Below are 20583 nucleotides of genomic sequence, written 5' to 3'. Positions count from 1 at the left end.
TCACCTATACAGCACATGTCTTTAGAGCACCCAGAGGAAACCCACATGAACACGGATAGAGCATGCAAACTCCACACAGAAATGCCATCTGACCCAGCCGGGACTCCCACCAGCGACCTTCCTACAGTGAGGCCTTATATATAAAGAAATCTATTCGCTTAAGTCAGCTGAACAGTAAACAACAACAGCAATAGAAACCACCAAAGGACACCATATGAACACAGCCAAAATGACTTATTAGAGCATGCACATCTTTGTCATTCCAATGGATTTTTAAAAATATGTACATGCCGCCTTTTCTTCCATGTTTCTTGAACTTTTCCCCTTTATGAGGAAAACTATTGAATACTATAAAAGCTGTTCAGCGTTTTTTTTTTTTTTTCTGATTAACATTTAATAGACTTTAACTAAAAGTTTTAGATTCTGAGCAGGACAGCACACTGGTCAGGGTTCAACGCTAAGGATTTTTTCTACTGGCCCGATCGGGCCAGTGGTTCTGATTTTTACTTGCCCGGCCAAAATTTTCACTGGCCCCACCAAAAAAAGAAGAAGTTAATAGCTATTTGATCGTGCGTGCGTGTGTTTGGGTGTGTGTGTGTGTGGGTGTGTGTGGGTGTGTGTATACACACACACACACACACACAGTTGATTTCAGAATTATTAGTCCCCCTAAATTATTAGCACCTGTTTATTTTTTCCCCAATTTCTATTTAACAGAGAACAGATTTTCTCAGCACATTTCTAATCATAATAGTTTTAATAACTCATCTCTGATAACTGATTCATTTTATCTTTGCCATGATGACAGTAAATAATATTTGACTACATATTCTTCACTTCACTTCACTACAGACACTTCTATACAGCTTAAAGTGACATTTAAAGGCTTAACTAGGGTAATTAGGTTAACTAAGCAGGTTAGGATAATTACGCAAGTTATTGTATAATGATGTTTTGTTCTGTAGACAGTCTAAAAAACAAGTAGCTTAAAAGGCTAATAAATTTGACCTTAAAATGTTTCATAAAAAATGCTTTTATTCTAGCCAAAATAAAACAAATAAGATTTTGTTCAGAGGAAAAAATATTATCAGACAAAATATCAACATTTCTTTGCTCTGTTAAACATCATTTAGGAAATATTTTAAAAAGAAAATACAACAAAAGTGGGCTAATAACTATGTATATATATTTACAGTAATTTTTAAACTTTTTTTAGGGAAAATTATTCAGTTCATCAAGGCTATATTTATAAATGTAAAAAATGTTTAATTGTTAAAAATTTATCAAAATTTTAAATAACTGCTTTGTTATTGTATGTAGTTTCAAATAAAATCATTACTCCAGACATAATTGATTTTATTACTATTACCATTAATAAATATAATAATAATTAATGTTAGTGATTTCTGAAGGATCATGTGACTGGAGTGATGAAGCTGAACTTTCATCTTTAAAATCACTGGAATAAATGAATAAATTAAATGATAAACTACTTTTGAACAGTTATTTTATAGTGCAACATTTCACAATTTGTATTTATGATGAAATAATTTCAGCCTTGGTGAGCAGAAGAAGCTTATTTTAACATATTTAAATCACACTGACCCCAAACTTTTGACCAGTTGTGTATAGAATATTTTATAAGTGAAAATGTGCACTTTAATTTTAACAACCCACAGACATCGTCACCAAATACAAATCGAGGTCAGACTTTTTCATACAGAACCTCATTTCAATTGTCAGGTTTTGTATAGATATCTATCTATTGAATTAATCAATCTATTAAAGAAACGTTGACTATAATTCTGTATTTTAGGCTTAAATTATAGAGAGACATAGCAGATGAACCGAGACTGCATCAGATCGCGAAGCAGATCAAAGTTGATTTTCTTTCGAGCCGTCAGTGCAGAAATGAACAAAACAACTGGCCTAACACAACATATTGTAAGATTAAAACATGGAAAAAAATGATTATAATAACTTTGGTCAATTTTCCTAACGGATGAACTGAGATCAGGCTGGATAAACAGCTCTCGGTAATATTTCAGCATGCTTTCACTTTCGCATTTACCGGTAAGAATGACATCTGGCCCTGCTCATCATTCTCTTTTCATATAGCCGTATATATGGCTATAACACAATCATAATACACTGTGATATAGCCTGGGTCGTTAGTTCGTTGCATTGTTTTGTTTTCTCGCTACAATCGATCCGCTCAATAGGGCAGAGACAGTCTCATTCAGGCGATCTCGGACTGATTGATTTGGCGTGGCCGCGGATGCCAGCGCAACTGCTGGACATATGCCAAAAAAAAAAACGCGCTAACGGGGAAACGAGACAGATTCCGAAACAAACGTCTATGTGTCAAAGCACCGTAAGATTGTATTTGCACACAATTGACAGACAGTCGCAGCACGCAGCTCTGGCTCGATCTGGCAGGCAAAAAGGCAGCACTGGCCCGATCGGGCCAGTAACATCCTGTACACTGGCCCGAGTGTCTCGCACGCTGGCCCCGGGCCATCGGGCAGTCCTTATTGTCGAGCCCTGCTGGTTCTCCCGCAGCATGTTAGTTCATCATTTCTATCTTAATGTGTTGATCATTTTCTTTTGTGTTTCTGTATTGTGTGAAGGTCAACCAGTCCACAGTTTATGCTGCTATAATCTTTATTCAGTTTTATTCATAAACTATATACAATATATACACTGTGCTCACGTCGGCTCCAGGTATCTTGGGTGAAGGTCTCTCAGTGACGTGGTCTCTTCTGGTCGCCGTGCGTCTCTGGTGAAGATGGGGAGCGGGAACGTTTCCCTCTGGCGTCCTGGACTGAAGATGCTGCACCAGCTGACGGCCTCTTTTTCTTCTCAGCAGCATAGGCCTCACTGAACAGATCGAGCGCAAACACACACAAGCAGACATAATGTGAGATTTTCACAAACACTAGAACATGCTGCAATGCCAAGTACAGTTTACTCACGCGTCTATGATGGGGATGACGTATTTGCCGCTGCCGTCCATCATGACTCCCTTTCGGTTTGGGTCGTCCACCTCCAACAGGAAGCTGCGGGGAATCCCTGTGCTCCTCCTGATGCGCTTGTGCGAAGCAGAGCTGGTGCTCTGTGAATTCATGAGTGACAGTCAAACGACAGAGCAAACAATCTGACTAATGGAGACAAGAGCTCATGTTCACAGCAACCATAAGCTTAGAAAACCCAGTTACCCCTTTAGAGGGGCAGTGCCTAATGTGGTGTCCTGGGATCCCACAGTGGAAGCAGACATAGTTGGGTGGAAGAAGCCCAAGCAGTGTCATGGCCTCACTGATGAACATCAGAACCATGAGAATCAGCTCTAACATTTAAACCGTAACCGTAACCAAACCTGTCAGTGTCTGAACGCTCACCTGCTGGAGTAGTAGCACAGACTGGACTGGTACATCACCGCTTTTAGCTTGTCCTCCTCTGATGCCTTTGCCTCAGCCAGATTCTCAGTCTGTTTCACAGGCATTTGCACATTAGAATTTTATTTTACTGATTTGCTCTAAATAAACACCCTCAAATCTCCCTAAGAAACTGCGTGTGTTTGTGTGTGTGTGTTTGTGTGTATTGTTGTTTGCTAAACACTGCGTATTGATATTCTGCACTACATGTCATTATGACGCCTCAAATGCAAACACTGCAGTTCCATACAGAGCAGCACAGTGGGGTGAATTAATCATTTGTTCAATACCTTCAACAGCTGCTCCAGTGAGAGGAGTGAAGAATCACCTGTTTGAGAGGATTTGGCTGATGGTCCAGCTTGATGTCTGCAAAACAAAGGAGCTTGTGTGACTAAAACACCACAGACAGACTCAAACTCTTGATATAACATCTATCAGTGGACGATTGCGCTCATTTCACATGACTTACCCAACAAATCTTCTGTTGGAGGACTTCAGTCCAGCCGCAGGGACCCGTCTGATGATGACCGACGTGTTTTTGGGGATGAGAGCATCATCATCTGTGTATTCTGACACCAAAATAAAGTTTAAATATAGTAATAATCATTTACCATGGTATACTTTGAGTGCCATTAGCATTTTAAAACACTGAAAACATCACTATATGTCACCATCAGAGTCATGATAACACATCACAGCTTCTACAAGTCTGTCTGATAACACATCTAATGTTAGTGTAATATAGTTTAAGTGGCTTTTCCTCATCTCACCTTCATCAGTTTGGGCTTTGCTGATCTTCAGCTGGCAGAACTTCAGCCTCTCGCGCCTCATGATCTGCCGCTTCAGCTCTCCCACAGTGATGTTGAGGCCCTCAAACTGGAGCGAGTCGTGGGTGAGTCGACTCTGAAACCTGTAATGAACACAAGACATACTGAATACAAACCACAGTGTGATAGCAAGGGTCAAACCTGAATGAAGGGAGCAGCAGGCGATCAATCGATGTATCCAACGATCAATAATATCAATAGTCTGCGAATAAGTTGCCACGAAGAACGCCGAGATCAGATGCCAATGACAGAGCGAAGTTCAAAACAACACAATAAGAACCGTTGCCAAGGATGCTGACGATCACGTGACGAGGCAGGCGCTAAAAAACTTCCGCGTTATTTTCTCATTAATAATATTGAAATCATTACTATGATAATAATAAAATAAACAGCAGAACAGTTGGACATCTCTGAATAAAACACAGCAGCGTTTCCGTACACGAATGATTCTGGCCATTGTAAAGAGTCGGGCGAGTCAATGAATCAGTGATTCGTGGCTGAATGAATCACTCAAAGCTTCACTCGAATAAAGCGGTCTCTTGCTGCCACCTATTGGCGATTTGTTTTTCCGTTTTTAAAGTATTTTAACACTTTTTTTAAGGCACCTTCAAATATATTTTCTACTAAAGTTCATATCCGTTAAAAATGATTTAAAACTCTCTAAGCTCATCATTTCTTGATGCGTTTATAATGTTAATATAAATCCATTCATGTTTGTGTTTGATCTTCATTATGTGTTAAAATCAATACAATATTAAAGTTGCATCATCCAAATCCAAATTTTAGTTCAAAGCTTTATTATACAGCAATATTTCTATACATTTCTATAAAGATACTGTCTATTTGAGTCAGAAGATTTTCAGTGTGTGTGTGTGTGTGTGTGTGTGCGTGTGCGTGTGTGTGTGTGTGTGTGTGTGTGTGTGTGTGTGTGTGTGTGTGTGTGTGTGTGTGTGGCAGTGGATTACAGTAAATGTAGAAGTGATCAGAAGTGTGTGATATTTATTGTCTCTGATATTTCAAAACACATTTTAAGAGTCCAAAAGATTTACTGCCTGATGAAGCCTGTTATAATGCAGTTATGATGACCCTATAAATCTAGAATTGTCAGAACAATAAAAATGAGGGAAGAGATTATTTAGTATTTCTCCTCTTTTTTGTATGTGTAAGTGCTCCTTGAGGAAAAGTCTGCGTCTCTCTGTGTTGCTCAGGCTGCACTGCAGTGTCTATTCACAGGCGCGATCCCACTACTGATCGGCACGGGGGCTTTGACCTGCTCCGTCTCCGACCTGGGCCGGTTCACCCCTCCTTAAACGACCTGGTGGTCCCGAGCTCCCCCAGGAGAACCATATCGATACCGAACTTAGCGCGGACACCCGATCGACATAGTCCACTACAGCCCAGAAGCCCTGAGCTCAAGCGATCCGCAGCCTCAGCCTCCCAGCAGCTTGGATTACAGGCGCGCGCCACTGAACCCGGCGAGAGCTGAGAGAATCAGAGCTGTGGAGAATCTGATCATCACAGCGACCTCTAGTAGAGGAAAAATTAATGCTGAAGTAAATTTGACTTTTATTGGTCTTATGGCACTGAATAAAAATATTTGTCCCAAATAAAAAAATAATATAGTTATTTATAGTAAAGACTATAGTGTTTTGGGACCACACAGTAAAGTTCATTACACTGTATAATATAAAAAACAAACATTTGTGCTTTATTTAAAGGTCAAGTCAGGTTTACTGTTGTATAGCTGCATGGCAATGGATAAAAAAACTAATAAAAACACACATCTAGAAGACAAGAGTAAGCAGTAAAGTACACTGAGAAAAGGTGTTCAATTGCTGTTTTTTTGCATTAACAAAGAGTCATAAACACAATTTTACGCAAATGTATAATTTATAAAATATGTAATGAATAATACATATAGAATTAATATTTTCATAACTAAATTATTTATAATGTGTCATTTAACAGTAAAACATCTTGTCAAATAGGCCACAGTATACATCAGGAAATGAAAAGCTTTTAAATGACAACAGAAAAGCAGTTCAGCGACTAACATTCACTCATTCAGTGATATCTCATTTATTCATTCATTCACTAATTAAGTCAATACCTTTTCAGTCACTAAATATGGTGTCAGATGCAGATGTGGCCTCTATCAGTGTAATGTAATCTACATCTCATATTGTACAATGACCCTGATCTGTTGGTTGCAGATTAATAATCACAAACATAATTTTCTATTCATAAAAGCTAAAAACTTATTTAGTGTCAGAGAGTACAAAGTGATTTTAGTTTACCCTCTAATATATATTGCAACTGTTTAGTCTTTAGACCAAAGAGTTTGTGGTTTTTAATCTGTGTTGTTGCTGCTTTATTTCATCACCTCAGTGTTAGTGTGCAATTCAGAATAATGTGCAGCTAAAGATGAAACAGTCTATCAATTCATGCCACAGACTGTGTCAGATTCTCTCAAGTCTTATATTGAAAGCACTGATGGTCACAACCGCATCTGACACCACAGTATCTCAGCAAGGTTAAATGATCATTGTTTATCTCAGTTAATGATTCTAGTTATTCACGATAAGGAGCAGGTATTAAAGTGGAAGATTAAACCATTAAAGTTGTACTTTTTCAGAGGTTCACTGTTTGCACACTTAATCTTAAATGGATAGTTCACCGCATAATTATGATTGTGAAAATCCTAAATTTAAATTTTTGACTGAAATATCTCTTAGCTGCACAATATTTCAGCATCGATATCTCAATGCGATCATTCACAAAACTGGGTCAGTTGTCATTTTTGTGTGAAGTTTGCATGTTCTCCCCGTGTTTGCAAGACATGCAGTATAGGTGAATTAGATAAGCTAAACTGCCCGTAGTGTATGGGTATGAATACAAGAGTGTGTGGGTGTTTCCCATTGGGTTGCAGCTGGAAGGGCATCTGCTGCGTATGCTGAATAAATTGGTGATTCCTTCTGTTATAATTCACCAGATTAATGAAGGGACTAATCCAAAATGAAAATGAATGAATGAATGAGTCTAGATTATAGTTTAGCCTTTGCATATGTTATGAGGCCTGTGACTAAAAAAGGAACTTAAAAGCATTCAGGACTAATAAATTGCACATTTGTAATTTTAATAACAAAATAATTTATTTTTATATTTATAAAATGAAGACTATAACGGTATTATTTTACATTTGATTTTCAAAATGCTATAGCTAAAGACTGTTAGACTCCTCAGAAAACAATAAAGCCCTGTTCATTTCATTTCTACAAGTTTTTCATTGAATTTATCTCTGCTCATAGACTATTATAATTTATGCAGATGCACATCTATCATAAACAAATCACCCATTTTGTATTTTTTCTACAGCTATATGTATTATGATACAATAAACCACTTTTACTTTAGTAAAAAAAAAAATATATACCACAGTATTTATTACATTTTATCAGTTAATAGTTAATACAGAATGTTGTGGCATTCACAAAAAAGCATAATGATCTTTGGTTCAAAAACATTATAGTATTTTACGACAAGATAACATACAAATTGTTTAATTTGTGACCATACTATACTGCTGTTTATTTTTATTCAATGTCATAAGGCTATGAAGTCAGTTTTTATTCATCATTCAGTTTTCCTCCACTAGAGGTCGCTGTGATGATCAGATTCTCCACAGCTCTGATTCTCTCAGCTCTCGCCGGGTTCAGTGGCGCGCGCCTGTAATCCAAGTTACTGGGAGGCTGAGGCTGCGGATCGCTTGAGTTCAGGGCTTCTGGACTGCAGTGGACTATGTTGATCGGGTGTCCACGCTAAGTTCGGTATCGATATGGTGTTGCTGGGGGAGCTTGGGACCACCAGGTCGTTTAAGGAGGGGTGAACCGACCCAGGCCGGAGACGGAGCAGGTCAAAGCCCCCGTGCTGATCAGTAGTGGGATCGCGCCTGTGAATAGACACTGCAGTGCAGCCTGAGCGACACAGAGAGACGCAGACTTTTTACTTGTTCTTCGTGTATTAAAACGAAATATTTAAAATTATCATGGTAAACCATCATTGACTAAATTGTTTAATTCATTATTAGTAGTCTATGAGAAATTAAACAATGTAAGCAACACAGAATAAGATGCTTGCTTTTGCCCAGTGTTTTTGGTGATTTGTTCATGTAATATACAAATAAAATAAAATAGCATACTTAGTAATCCTGAGTCTGACCATTTTACTTGACTAAACATCCCTAGTGAATCCTCAATGGCAGTCTATGTCTGTAAACAATATATGATTCTGTGTGCCAAATTATTATGCTTGCTAAGTAGAGAGGAAAAATATTTGAAGTGAAAAACGTTATTTACTTTGCATGTAAAGTATACATTGACCACAGAAATTGAAAAAAATCTCATTTTAGCCTTTTTTTAAGGGACGATATATTTACAATTTACTGCTCACTTGATAGTAATCATTTGACATTCATTACTTTGTTTCCTTTAAGTTAACAATCAAGTGCAAAGCCATAATTACCACTATTGAAAAGATAAAGTATTAACAATGTTACAAATGGAATTGATAAATCTGTAAATCTACATCTGTATATATATATATATATATATATACAGATGTATATATATATATATATATATATATATATATTTTTTTTTTTTTAATAAGTTTTTTTTTTTTTTTTTTTTTTTTATAAGGGTGTAACTTTGGTTTGAGGAGTTGGGAGGACAAAATTGTGGAAAATGTTTTCTATTTAAAACCCACTTCCTATTCAATATATGATTCATTTTTTAATCCACGTTGCAGCTTGCTGTTTCATTGCTGTCTGTAATAGTTGTTTCAACTGCAATACCTGCTGCTGATCAGAACTTTCGCTGAGAGCATCCACACAAAATTATTGAACGTGTTCATCTACACAATTATGTGCACAGATAGAAAAAAAAAAACATTTTTTTAAAAGTTGGAGGAAGTCATGCTTCACTCTGGGCATGCAACAATCTGGGTGCGCTTCTTTGGGGCTTCTCCACACCATAGCTCCTCAGATGTGAAAAATACAGTGAAGGTGGACTCATCAGACAACAATACATGTTTCACATTGCCTACAGCCCAAGATTTACACTGCTGTCATCATTGAAACAGGTTTGGCATTGACAAGAGTGATCAAAGGTTTGGCTATAGCAGCCTGGCCATATATATTGACCTATATTGACCCTTTGGAGAACAGTTTTGGTGGAAACCCAAATGTTGAGAAGATACACATTTAAAATTTAGTAAGTTGAGCAGCTGTGCTTTTATTTATTGATCTTTATTTTTTAATAGAATCTGGGTTAGCTCTAGGCATGGGCCGATGTCAGATTTTAATTGTATGATAACCTTGGACAAAAATATCATGGTATTGTGATGACTGCTCAAAAATATACTCTTTTTAAATGTCTGGGTAGAAAACAAAAACTATTTCCCCTTTATAAACAATATATTTTATTTTTGAAAGATTTAAAATATTCTGGAGCAGTAAAAATGTCAAGACTAAATAATGAAAATAAATCATTGTCTTCTGTCTTCATTAGTTTCAAAAACATTTCAATTTACACAGTGTCTTTGGATATTTTTTCTGCTGAAGATACTATTGTCCTAAAAATGTAAATAAAAAATTGTACACATACCTTACAGAACATTTTGGCAGTTTTAAAACCTTGAATTTTCCAAACCGTACTATACCTTGAAAACGGTTATCATCCCATGCCTATAGCGCCTGGACATCTCTTTCTTACAGCTTCCTCCTGCATCCACAGTGGATGTGGATTGTCCTTCTTAGTGATATTTTGTCACTACGCAGGATACCATGGCTCTTATCATATCACAAAGATGTGCTGCTTTTGAATTCTAATAGGTCACCCATAATATTGTGTGCATTGTAATAATTTAAGTGAAACTGCTATTACTCTAATAATTAAACCTTCACACTGCTCTCACTGGTGGCAATCAATAAAGATTGGGCAAATTTAGCCATGAAACCTCCAACACTAAATTGGCCATGGTTTTGTATACTTTTGACTAAAGTGACAGTGGTGTATTGGATCATAAAATATATAGCAAAATGGATTATAGTACGGGCGATTTGTTTATATTAGGTGCATCTGCATAAAATACAATAAACAATCTACAAGCAGAGATAAATACAATAAAACTTATAGAAATGAAATGAACAGAGCTTTATTGTTTTCCAATGAGTCTAACACAGGTAGAGTAATTGAATAGAATGTAAAATAATACCGCTAGTCTTCATTTTATTAATAATTAAATAAATTAGCTTTTTATAAAGTTACAAACGCTGTAATTTACAAGACCTGAATGCTTTTAAAATCCTCTTACAGTCACAGCCCAAGCAAATGATAAACTATAATCCAGACTCAACATGACGATGGTGTTTAAAACAGTATTTACTACAAATGACTATAGTATAGTTTTTTTTTTTTTTTTTTTTTAATTTGGGATCATACTGCTAATTATATGTATCCAATGTCATAAGGCAAAAAAGTCAACTTTACTTCGTCTTTCAGTTTTCCTCCACTAGAGGTCGCTGCAATTATCAGATTCTCCACAGGTCTGATTCTTTCAGCTCCCGCCGGGTTCAGTGGCGCGCGCCTGTAATCCAAGCTGCTTGGAGGCTGAGTCTGCGGATCGCTTGAGCTCAGGGCTTCTGGGCTGCAGTGGACTATGTTGATCGGGTGTCCGCACTAAGTTCGGTATCGATATGGTGCTCCTGGGTGAGCTCGGGACCGCCAGGTCGTTTAAAGAGGGGTGAACCGGCCCAGGTCGGAAACGGAGCAGGTCAAAGCTCCCGTGCCGATCAATAGTGGGATCGCGCCTGTGAATAGACACTGCAGTTCAGCCTGAGCAACACAGTCAGACGCAGACTTTTACATTAGTTTTTTTTTTTAACTTTGATTTGTCTTTCTAAATGTAAAACTGAAGAAATAAAGATTTAGAGTATGATGACTATGCATTATTAATAGTAAGTAATAATTAAAAGTTTACTAGCAGACTTCAGAAAGTTTATTTGTAAACAAAAATACAGAAATCATCTTAATTTCATGTCTATATTTTAAAAATATGCCTTAGACAGAAATATATTGAATTTAATTGAAAATATATCAAATTAAAAAAAATATATATAGAATAATTTTACTTTAAACATAAATGGCACATTATAATTTTTGGCCCCATCAGAAACAAAAGTAACACACGGGTAGGTCACAACCAGATTTACTGGCTTCATCATGTTTGTTTTAATTATATCTGACTATGACATTGTTAATTATTTTTTAATACCACCTGATATTGACGGCGAAAAAGCTTCCAGTACAAAATGGCATTTTTATTGATAAATTAGTTATAGAGTATTATGCCAAATGCAGTTTTAATCTAGAAAGTTTTGTTTAATAAAATAGAGGAGGGGGATATATTTAAGAAATTAATAACACTTAAAAATAGTAAAGCAACAGGGTTAGATAATATTCCAGTGCAGTTCCCTCAAAGACTCCCTAAATGCGTCACTCCGATGGTTACACATATTATCAATTTTTCTATTTGTCAAGGTAAAGTTGAAAAAAGCAAGAGTTATTCCTCTTTTTAAGAAAGGTAGTAGGTTTGAGGTTAATAATTCTAGGCTGGTATCAATTTTGAGTGCTTTGTCAAAAGGGAGGGAAAAAGTTATTTATTAGCACATTGAAAAATATTGTTTAAAATGTGACGTATTGTAGAGTTTCAATCGGGTTTTAGGAAAAATCATTCCACTGATTCAACAGTTTCTTTTATTTAACAAATTATATAAAGAGCGATATGGATAAAGGAAGTTAAGTGGGATGGTTTTCCTAGACCTGCAAAAAGCTTTCAATACAGTCGATCACAGGATATTGATTTTAAAAGTAAAGGCAATGGGTTTTGGTGTTTTGGCCTGTAAATGCATGAAGTCTTAACTTGAAAACAGATTTCAAATAGTAGATTTAAATGGTGTGTTTTCAGATTATTCGACCGTTTCTTATGGGGTTTCACAAGGCAGTGTTTTAGGTCTTTTGGTTTTTTAATATACATCAATGATTTGAAAATGGCCTGTTCAAAAAAGCTTTTGTTAAATGCGGATGATGCAGCAATAATTGTGTCTCATGAGAGGAAGGAATTTATTGAAAATAAAAAAAGTAAACAAACTGAGGAAGTCTCTTAATGGATTAACCTTAATAAATTGTCCTTACACTTGTGTAAACCAGAATTTATTTTATTTGGTTCAGCTGCGAAACTGAGAAAATGTGTCAGATCAGAGGTAAAAGTAGAGCATCAAATTAATGAACCCAAACATGAAGGGAAATATTTAGGTTTTATTTCAGATAGTAATTTGACAGGTGAGAAGATGGCTGTTATAGTCCAATCAAAGGTTCTAAAATTAAGTTTTTAGCAAGATAGACAGAGCTCTTAGATTTCCAAACTTTACAAATATTGGCCAGTGCATTAGTGCAGTCATACTTTGACTATGCTGCAGTCTTTTGGTACAGCAGTAGTTCCACAAAAATAAAAAATAAATTGCAGACGGCCCAAAATAAGTTGCAGAATTGTTATCAAAGTACTTCTACTGACACATTTAAATAATGAATATTATAGTCAAATTAATTTATTAAAAGTTGGAAAAAGAGTCACTTTTCTGAAATTGGTGATGGTGTTTAAGATTTTAAAGAAAATGGTCCCAAAATATTTACTTATTAAGTTTTAGTTAGTGAGGTACACTGTCATTCTACAAGAGCGAGTAGCAGGGGTATTTGTCCTTGTAGATTTAAGAGTGAAACAGGTAGAAAGTCTTTCTGTGTACTGCTGCTTGGAATATACTGCCGAGGAGTTTTAAAGAGATTCAATTTGAAAGTTTTTACAGAGGAAATAAAAAAATGGCTGTTTTACGGTTGAAGTTGAGGATTTTTGTTGTGCTGAGTTTCTGAGCTGATGATGTTTGCACTTTATGATTTGCTCGTTCATTTTTTAAGAATATCGATGACCACGATGGAAATCAGCCTGTGGCTTTTTGTGTATTTTATCCTCGACAGTTTTTAAGATATGAATGTCAAACTGGACTTGTTTGTATATTTTTGTTAAAATTGTTAAATAAAATCAATCAATCAATTTATTCATTCATTTTCCTTTAGCTTAGTCCCTTTATTAATCTGGGGTCGCCACAGCGGAATGAACTGCCAACTTATCCAGCATATGTTTTACACAGCGGATACCCTTCCTGCTGCAACCCAGTACTGGGAAATATCCATACACCCTCATTCACACACATACACTATGACTAATTTAGCTTATTCATTCACCTATACAGCACATGTCTTTAGAGCACCCAGAGGAAACCCACATGAACACGGATAGAGCATGCAAACTCCACACAGAAATGCCATCTGACCCAGCCGGGACTCCCACCAGCGACCTTCCTACAGTGAGGCCTTATATATAAAGAAATCTATTCGCTTAAGTCAGCTGAACAGTAAACAACAACAGCAATAGAAACCACCAAAGGACACCATATGAACACAGCCAAAATGACTTATTAGAGCATGCACATCTTTGTCATTCCAATGGATTTTTAAAAATATGTACATGCCGCCTTTTCTTCCATGTTTCTTGAACTTTTCCCCTTTATGAGGAAAACTATTGAATACTATAAAAGCTGTTCAGCGTTTTTTTTTTTTTTTCTGATTAACATTTAATAGACTTTAACTAAAAGTTTTAGATTCTGAGCAGGACAGCACACTGGTCAGGGTTCAACGCTAAGGATTTTTTCTACTGGCCCGATCGGGCCAGTGGTTCTGATTTTTACTTGCCCGGCCAAAATTTTCACTGGCCCCACCAAAAAAAGAAGAAGTTAATAGCTATTTGATCGTGCGTGCGTGTGTTTGGGTGTGTGTGTGTGTGGGTGTGTGTGGGTGTGTGTATACACACACACACACACACACAGTTGATTTCAGAATTATTAGTCCCCCTAAATTATTAGCACCTGTTTATTTTTTCCCCAATTTCTATTTAACAGAGAACAGATTTTCTCAGCACATTTCTAATCATAATAGTTTTAATAACTCATCTCTGATAACTGATTCATTTTATCTTTGCCATGATGACAGTAAATAATATTTGACTACATATTCTTCACTTCACTTCACTACAGACACTTCTATACAGCTTAAAGTGACATTTAAAGGCTTAACTAGGGTAATTAGGTTAACTAAGCAGGTTAGGATAATTACGCAAGTTATTGTATAATGATGTTTTGTTCTGTAGACAGTCTAAAAAACAAGTAGCTTAAAAGGCTAATAAATTTGACCTTAAAATGTTTCATAAAAAATGCTTTTATTCTAGCCAAAATAAAACAAATAAGATTTTGTTCAGAGGAAAAAATATTATCAGACAAAATATCAACATTTCTTTGCTCTGTTAAACATCATTTAGGAAATATTTTAAAAAGAAAATACAACAAAAGTGGGCTAATAACTATGTATATATATTTACAGTAATTTTTAAACTTTTTTTAGGGAAAATTATTCAGTTCATCAAGGCTATATTTATAAATGTAAAAAATGTTTAATTGTTAAAAATTTATCAAAATTTTAAATAACTGCTTTGTTATTGTATGTAGTTTCAAATAAAATCATTACTCCAGACATAATTGATTTTATTACTATTACCATTAATAAATATAATAATAATTAATGTTAGTGATTTCTGAAGGATCATGTGACTGGAGTGATGAAGCTGAACTTTCATCTTTAAAATCACTGGAATAAATGAATAAATTAAATGATAAACTACTTTTGAACAGTTATTTTATAGTGCAACATTTCACAATTTGTATTTATGATGAAATAATTTCAGCCTTGGTGAGCAGAAGAAGCTTATTTTAACATATTTAAATCACACTGACCCCAAACTTTTGACCAGTTGTGTATAGAATATTTTATAAGTGAAAATGTGCACTTTAATTTTAACAACCCACAGACATCGTCACCAAATACAAATCGAGGTCAGACTTTTTCATACAGAACCTCATTTCAATTGTCAGGTTTTGTATAGATATCTATCTATTGAATTAATCAATCTATTAAAGAAACGTTGACTATAATTCTGTATTTTAGGCTTAAATTATAGAGAGACATAGCAGATGAACCGAGACTGCATCAGATCGCGAAGCAGATCAAAGTTGATTTTCTTTCGAGCCGTCAGTGCAGAAATGAACAAAACAACTGGCCTAACACAACATATTGTAAGATTAAAACATGGAAAAAAATGATTATAATAACTTTGGTCAATTTTCCTAACGGATGAACTGAGATCAGGCTGGATAAACAGCTCTCGGTAATATTTCAGCATGCTTTCACTTTCGCATTTACCGGTAAGAATGACATCTGGCCCTGCTCATCATTCTCTTTTCATATAGCCGTATATATGGCTATAACACAATCATAATACACTGTGATATAGCCTGGGTCGTTAGTTCGTTGCATTGTTTTGTTTTCTCGCTACAATCGATCCGCTCAATAGGGCAGAGACAGTCTCATTCAGGCGATCTCGGACTGATTGATTTGGCGTGGCCGCGGATGCCAGCGCAACTGCTGGACATATGCCAAAAAAAAAAACGCGCTAACGGGGAAACGAGACAGATTCCGAAACAAACGTCTATGTGTCAAAGCACCGTAAGATTGTATTTGCACACAATTGACAGACAGTCGCAGCACGCAGCTCTGGCTCGATCTGGCAGGCAAAAAGGCAGCACTGGCCCGATCGGGCCAGTAACATCCTGTACACTGGCCCGAGTGTCTCGCACGCTGGCCCCGGGCCATCGGGCAGTCCTTATTGTCGAGCCCTGCTGGTTCTCCCGCAGCATGTTAGTTCATCATTTCTATCTTAATGTGTTGATCATTTTCTTTTGTGTTTCTGTATTGTGTGAAGGTCAACCAGTCCACAGTTTATGCTGCTATAATCTTTATTCAGTTTTATTCATAAACTATATACAATATATACACTGTGCTCACGTCGGCTCCAGGTATCTTGGGTGAAGGTCTCTCAGTGACGTGGTCTCTTCTGGTCGCCGTGCGTCTCTGGTGAAGATGGGGAGCGGGAACGTTTCCCTCTGGCGTCCTGGACTGAAGATGCTGCACCAGCTGACGGCCTCTTTTTCTTCTCAGCAGCATAGGCCTCACTGAACAGATCGAGCGCAAACACACACAAGCAGACATAATGTGAGATTTTCACAAACACTAGAACATGCTGCAATGCCAAGTACAGTTTACTCACGCGTCTATGATGGGGATGACGTATTTGCCGCTGCCGTCCATCATGACTCCCTTTCGGTTTGGGTCGTCCACCTCCAACAGGAAGCTGCGGGGAATCCCTGTGCTCCTCCTGATGCGCTTGTGCGAAGCAGAGCTGGTGCTCTGTGAATTCATGAGTGACAGTCAAACGACAGAGCAAACAATCTGACTAATGGAGACAAGAGCTCATGTTCACAGCAACCATAAGCTTAGAAAACCCAGTTACCCCTTTAGAGGGGCAGTGCCTAATGTGGTGTCCTGGGATCCCACAGTGGAAGCAGACATAGTTGGGTGGAAGAAGCCCAAGCAGTGTCATGGCCTCACTGATGAACATCAGAACCATGAGAATCAGCTCTAACATTTAAACCGTAACCGTAACCAAACCTGTCAGTGTCTGAACGCTCACCTGCTGGAGTAGTAGCACAGACTGGACTGGTACATCACCGCTTTTAGCTTGTCCTCCTCTGATGCCTTTGCCTCAGCCAGATTCTCAGTCTGTTTCACAGGCATTTGCACATTAGAATTTTATTTTACTGATTTGCTCTAAATAAACACCCTCAAATCTCCCTAAGAAACTGCGTGTGTTTGTGTGTGTGTGTTTGTGTGTATTGTTGTTTGCTAAACACTGCGTATTGATATTCTGCACTACATGTCATTATGACGCCTCAAATGCAAACACTGCAGTTCCATACAGAGCAGCACTGGGGGGTGAATTAATCATTTGTTCAATACCTTCAACAGCTGCTCCAGTGAGAGGAGTGAAGAATCACCTGTTTGAGAGGATTTGGCTGATGGTCCAGCTTGATGTCTGCAAAACAAAGGAGCTTGTGTGACTAAAACACCACAGACAGACTCAAACTCTTGATATAACATCTATCAGTGGACGATTGCGCTCATTTCACATGACTTACCCAACAAATCTTCTGTTGGAGGACTTCAGTCCAGCCGCAGGGACCCGTCTGATGATGACCGACGTGTTTTTGGGGATGAGAGCATCATCATCTGTGTATTCTGACACCAAAATAAAGTTTAAATATAGTAATAATCATTTACCATGGTATACTTTGAGTGCCATTAGCATTTTAAAACACTGAAAACATCACTATATGTCACCATCAGAGTCATGATAACACATCACAGCTTCTACAAGTCTGTCTGATAACACATCTAATGTTAGTGTAATATAGTTTAAGTGGCTTTTCCTCATCTCACCTTCATCAGTTTGGGCTTTGCTGATCTTCAGCTGGCAGAACTTCAGCCTCTCGCGCCTCATGATCTGCCGCTTCAGCTCTCCCACAGTGATGTTGAGGCCCTCAAACTGGAGCGAGTCGTGGGTGAGTCGACTCTGAAACCTGTAATGAACACAAGACATACTGAATACAAACCACAGTGTGATAGCAAGGGTCAAACCTGAATGAAGGGAGCAGCAGGCGATCAATCGATGTATCCAACGATCAATAATATCAATAGTCTGCGAATAAGTTGCCACGAAGAACGCCGAGATCAGATGCCAATGACAGAGCGAAGTTCAAAACAACACAATAAGAACCGTTGCCAAGGATGCTGACGATCACGTGACGAGGCAGGCGCTAAAAAACTTCCGCGTTATTTTCTCATTAATAATATTGAAATCATTACTATGATAATAATAAAATAAACAGCAGAACAGTTGGACATCTCTGAATAAAACACAGCAGCGTTTCCGTACACGAATGATTCTGGCCATTGTAAAGAGTCGGGCGAGTCAATGAATCAGTGATTCGTGGCTGAATGAATCACTCAAAGCTTCACTCGAATAAAGCGGTCTCTTGCTGCCACCTATTGGCGATTTGTTTTTCCGTTTTTAAAGTATTTTAACACTTTTTTTAAGGCACCTTCAAATATATTTTCTACTAAAGTTCATATCCGTTAAAAATGATTTAAAACTCTCTAAGCTCATCATTTCTTGATGCGTTTATAATGTTAATATAAATCCATTCATGTTTGTGTTTGATCTTCATTATGTGTTAAAATCAATACAATATTAAAGTTGCATCATCCAAATCCAAATTTTAGTTCAAAGCTTTATTATACAGCAATATTTCTATACATTTCTATAAAGATACTGTCTATTTGAGTCAGAAGATTTTCAGTGTGTGTGTGTGTGTGTGTGTGTGCGTGTGCGTGTGTGTGTGTGTGTGTGTGTGTGTGTGTGTGTGTGTGTGTGTGTGTGTGTGTGTGTGTGTGTGTGTGGCAGTGGATTACAGTAAATGTAGAAGTGATCAGAAGTGTGTGATATTTATTGTCTCTGATATTTCAAAACACATTTTAAGAGTCCAAAAGATTTACTGCCTGATGAAGCCTGTTATAATGCAGTTATGATGACCCTATAAATCTAGAATTGTCAGAACAATAAAAATGAGGGAAGAGATTATTTAGTATTTCTCCTCTTTTTTGTATGTGTAAGTGCTCCTTGAGGAAAAGTCTGCGTCTCTCTGTGTCGCTCAGGCTGAACTGCAGTGTCTATTCACAGGCGCGATCCCACTACTGATCGGCACGGGGGCTTTGACCTGCTCCGTCTCCGACCTGGGCCGGTTCACCCTTCTTAAACGACCTGGTGGTCCCGAGCTCCCCCAGGAGAACCATATCGATACCGAACTTAGCGCGGACACCCGATCGACATAGTCCACTACAGCCCAGAAGCCCTGAGCTCAAGCGATCCGCAGCCTCAGCCTCCCAGCAGCTTGGATTACAGGCGCGCGCCACTGAACCCGGCGAGAGCTGAGAGAATCAGAGCTGTGGAGAATCTGATCATCACAGCGACCTCTAGTAGAGGAAAAATTAATGCTGAAGTAAATTTGACTTTTATTGGTCTTATGGCACTGAATAAAAATATTTGTCCCAAATAAAAAAATAATATAGTTATTTATAGTAAAGACTATAGTGTTTTGGGACCACACAGTAAAGTTCATTACACTGTATAATATAAAAAACAAACATTTGTGCTTTATTTAAAGGTCAAGTCAGGTTTACTGTTGTATAGCTGCATGGCAATGGATAAAAAAACTAATAAAAACACACATCTAGAAGACAAGAGTAAGCAGTAAAGTACACTGAGAAAAGGTGTTCAATTGCTGTTTTTTTGCATTAACAAAGAGTCATAAACACAATTTTACGCAAATGTATAATTTATAAAATATGTAATGAATAATACATATAGAATTAATATTTTCATAACTAAATTATTTATAATGTGTCATTTAACAGTAAAACATCTTGTCAAATAGGCCACAGTATACATCAGGAAATGAAAAGCTTTTAAATGACAACAGAAAAGCAGTTCAGCGACTAACATTCACTCATTCAGTGATATCTCATTTATTCATTCATTCACTAATTAAGTCAATACCTTTTCAGTCACTAAATATGGTGTCAGATGCAGATGTGGCCTCTATCAGTGTAATGTAATCTACATCTCATATTGTACAATGACCCTGATCTGTTGGTTGCAGATTAATAATCACAAACATAATTTTCTATTCATAAAAGCTAAAAACTTATTTAGTGTCAGAGAGTACAAAGTGATTTTAGTTTACCCTCTAATATATATTGCAACTGTTTAGTCTTTAGACCAAAGAGTTTGTGGTTTTTAATCTGTGTTGTTGCTGCTTTATTTCATCACCTCAGTGTTAGTGTGCAATTCAGAATAATGTGCAGCTAAAGATGAAACAGTCTATCAATTCATGCCACAGACTGTGTGAGATTCTCTCAAGTCTTATATTGAAAGCACTGATGGTCACAACCGCATCTGACACCACAGTTAGTATCTCAGCAAGGTTAAATGATCATTGTTTATCTCAGTTAATGATTCTAGTTATTCACGATAAGGAGCAGGTATTAAAGTGGAAGATTAAACCATTAAAGTTGTACTTTTTCAGAGGTTCACTGTTTGCACACTTAATCTTAAATGGATAGTTCACCGCATAATTATGATTGTGA

At 37.1% G+C, this 20583-nt stretch overlaps 2 protein-coding genes across 4 annotated transcripts; both read right to left on the bottom strand.

Annotated features, from left to right (window-relative positions):
- Nucleotides 1-382: 382 nt before the first annotated feature.
- Nucleotides 383-5738, bottom strand: LOC137496640 (E3 ubiquitin-protein ligase RBBP6-like). 2 transcript variants are annotated; one of them, XM_073916463.1, is made up of 7 exons: nt 4205-5738; nt 3904-4003; nt 3725-3800; nt 3399-3487; nt 3219-3315; nt 2976-3115; nt 391-2880 (listed from the first exon to the last, which is right to left on the bottom strand). In XM_073916463.1, the coding sequence occupies exons 1-7, from the start codon at nt 4362-4364 to the stop codon at nt 2745-2747; spliced, it is 798 nt and encodes a 265-aa protein (XP_073772564.1). In that variant the 5' UTR covers nt 4365-5738; the 3' UTR covers nt 391-2744. The 2 variants fall into 2 exon arrangements, with proteins under 2 accessions (XP_073772565.1, XP_073772564.1); XM_073916464.1 differs by lacking the exon at nt 3219-3315 and having other exon boundaries at nt 383-2880.
- An 8257-nt stretch (nt 5739-13995) lies between these two features.
- On the bottom strand, nt 13996-18392 carry LOC137496641 (E3 ubiquitin-protein ligase RBBP6-like). 2 transcript variants are annotated; one of them, XM_073916461.1, is made up of 7 exons: nt 17818-18392; nt 17517-17616; nt 17338-17413; nt 17012-17100; nt 16832-16928; nt 16589-16728; nt 14004-16493 (listed from the first exon to the last, which is right to left on the bottom strand). In XM_073916461.1, exons 1-7 carry the CDS (start codon nt 17975-17977, stop codon nt 16358-16360), a joined length of 798 nt encoding a protein of 265 aa, XP_073772562.1. In that variant the 5' UTR covers nt 17978-18392; the 3' UTR covers nt 14004-16357. The 2 variants fall into 2 exon arrangements, with proteins under 2 accessions (XP_073772563.1, XP_073772562.1); XM_073916462.1 differs by lacking the exon at nt 16832-16928 and having other exon boundaries at nt 13996-16493.
- Between the last annotated feature and the right edge of the window lie 2191 nt (nt 18393-20583).

The sequence above is a fragment of the Danio rerio genome, chromosome 11, assembly GCF_049306965.1.
Source record: "Danio rerio strain Tuebingen ecotype United States chromosome 11, GRCz12tu, whole genome shotgun sequence".
NCBI lineage: Eukaryota > Metazoa > Chordata > Actinopteri > Cypriniformes > Danionidae > Danio > Danio rerio.
Note: the sequence above shows the minus strand (reverse complement) of the source record. Positions and strands in the feature narration are given on the sequence as shown.

Coding starts and splice junctions, on each gene's coding strand:
- LOC137496640 (XM_073916463.1), bottom strand. CDS start 4,364: ATGTCTTGTGTTCATTACAGGTTTCAGAGTCGACTCACCCACGACTCG. Junction 3,488..3,724: donor CACTGGAGCAGCTGTTGAAG/GTATTGAACAAA, acceptor CCTGTGAAACAG/ACTGAGAATCTGGCTGAGGC. Junction 3,316..3,398: donor CTGTGCTACTACTCCAGCAG/GTGAGCGTTCAG, acceptor GATGTTCATCAG/TGAGGCCATGACACTGCTTG.
- LOC137496641 (XM_073916461.1), bottom strand. CDS start 17,977: ATGTCTTGTGTTCATTACAGGTTTCAGAGTCGACTCACCCACGACTCG. Junction 17,101..17,337: donor CACTGGAGCAGCTGTTGAAG/GTATTGAACAAA, acceptor CCTGTGAAACAG/ACTGAGAATCTGGCTGAGGC. Junction 16,729..16,831: donor GGCACTGCCCCTCTAAAGGG/GTAACTGGGTTT, acceptor ATGAATTCACAG/AGCACCAGCTCTGCTTCGCA.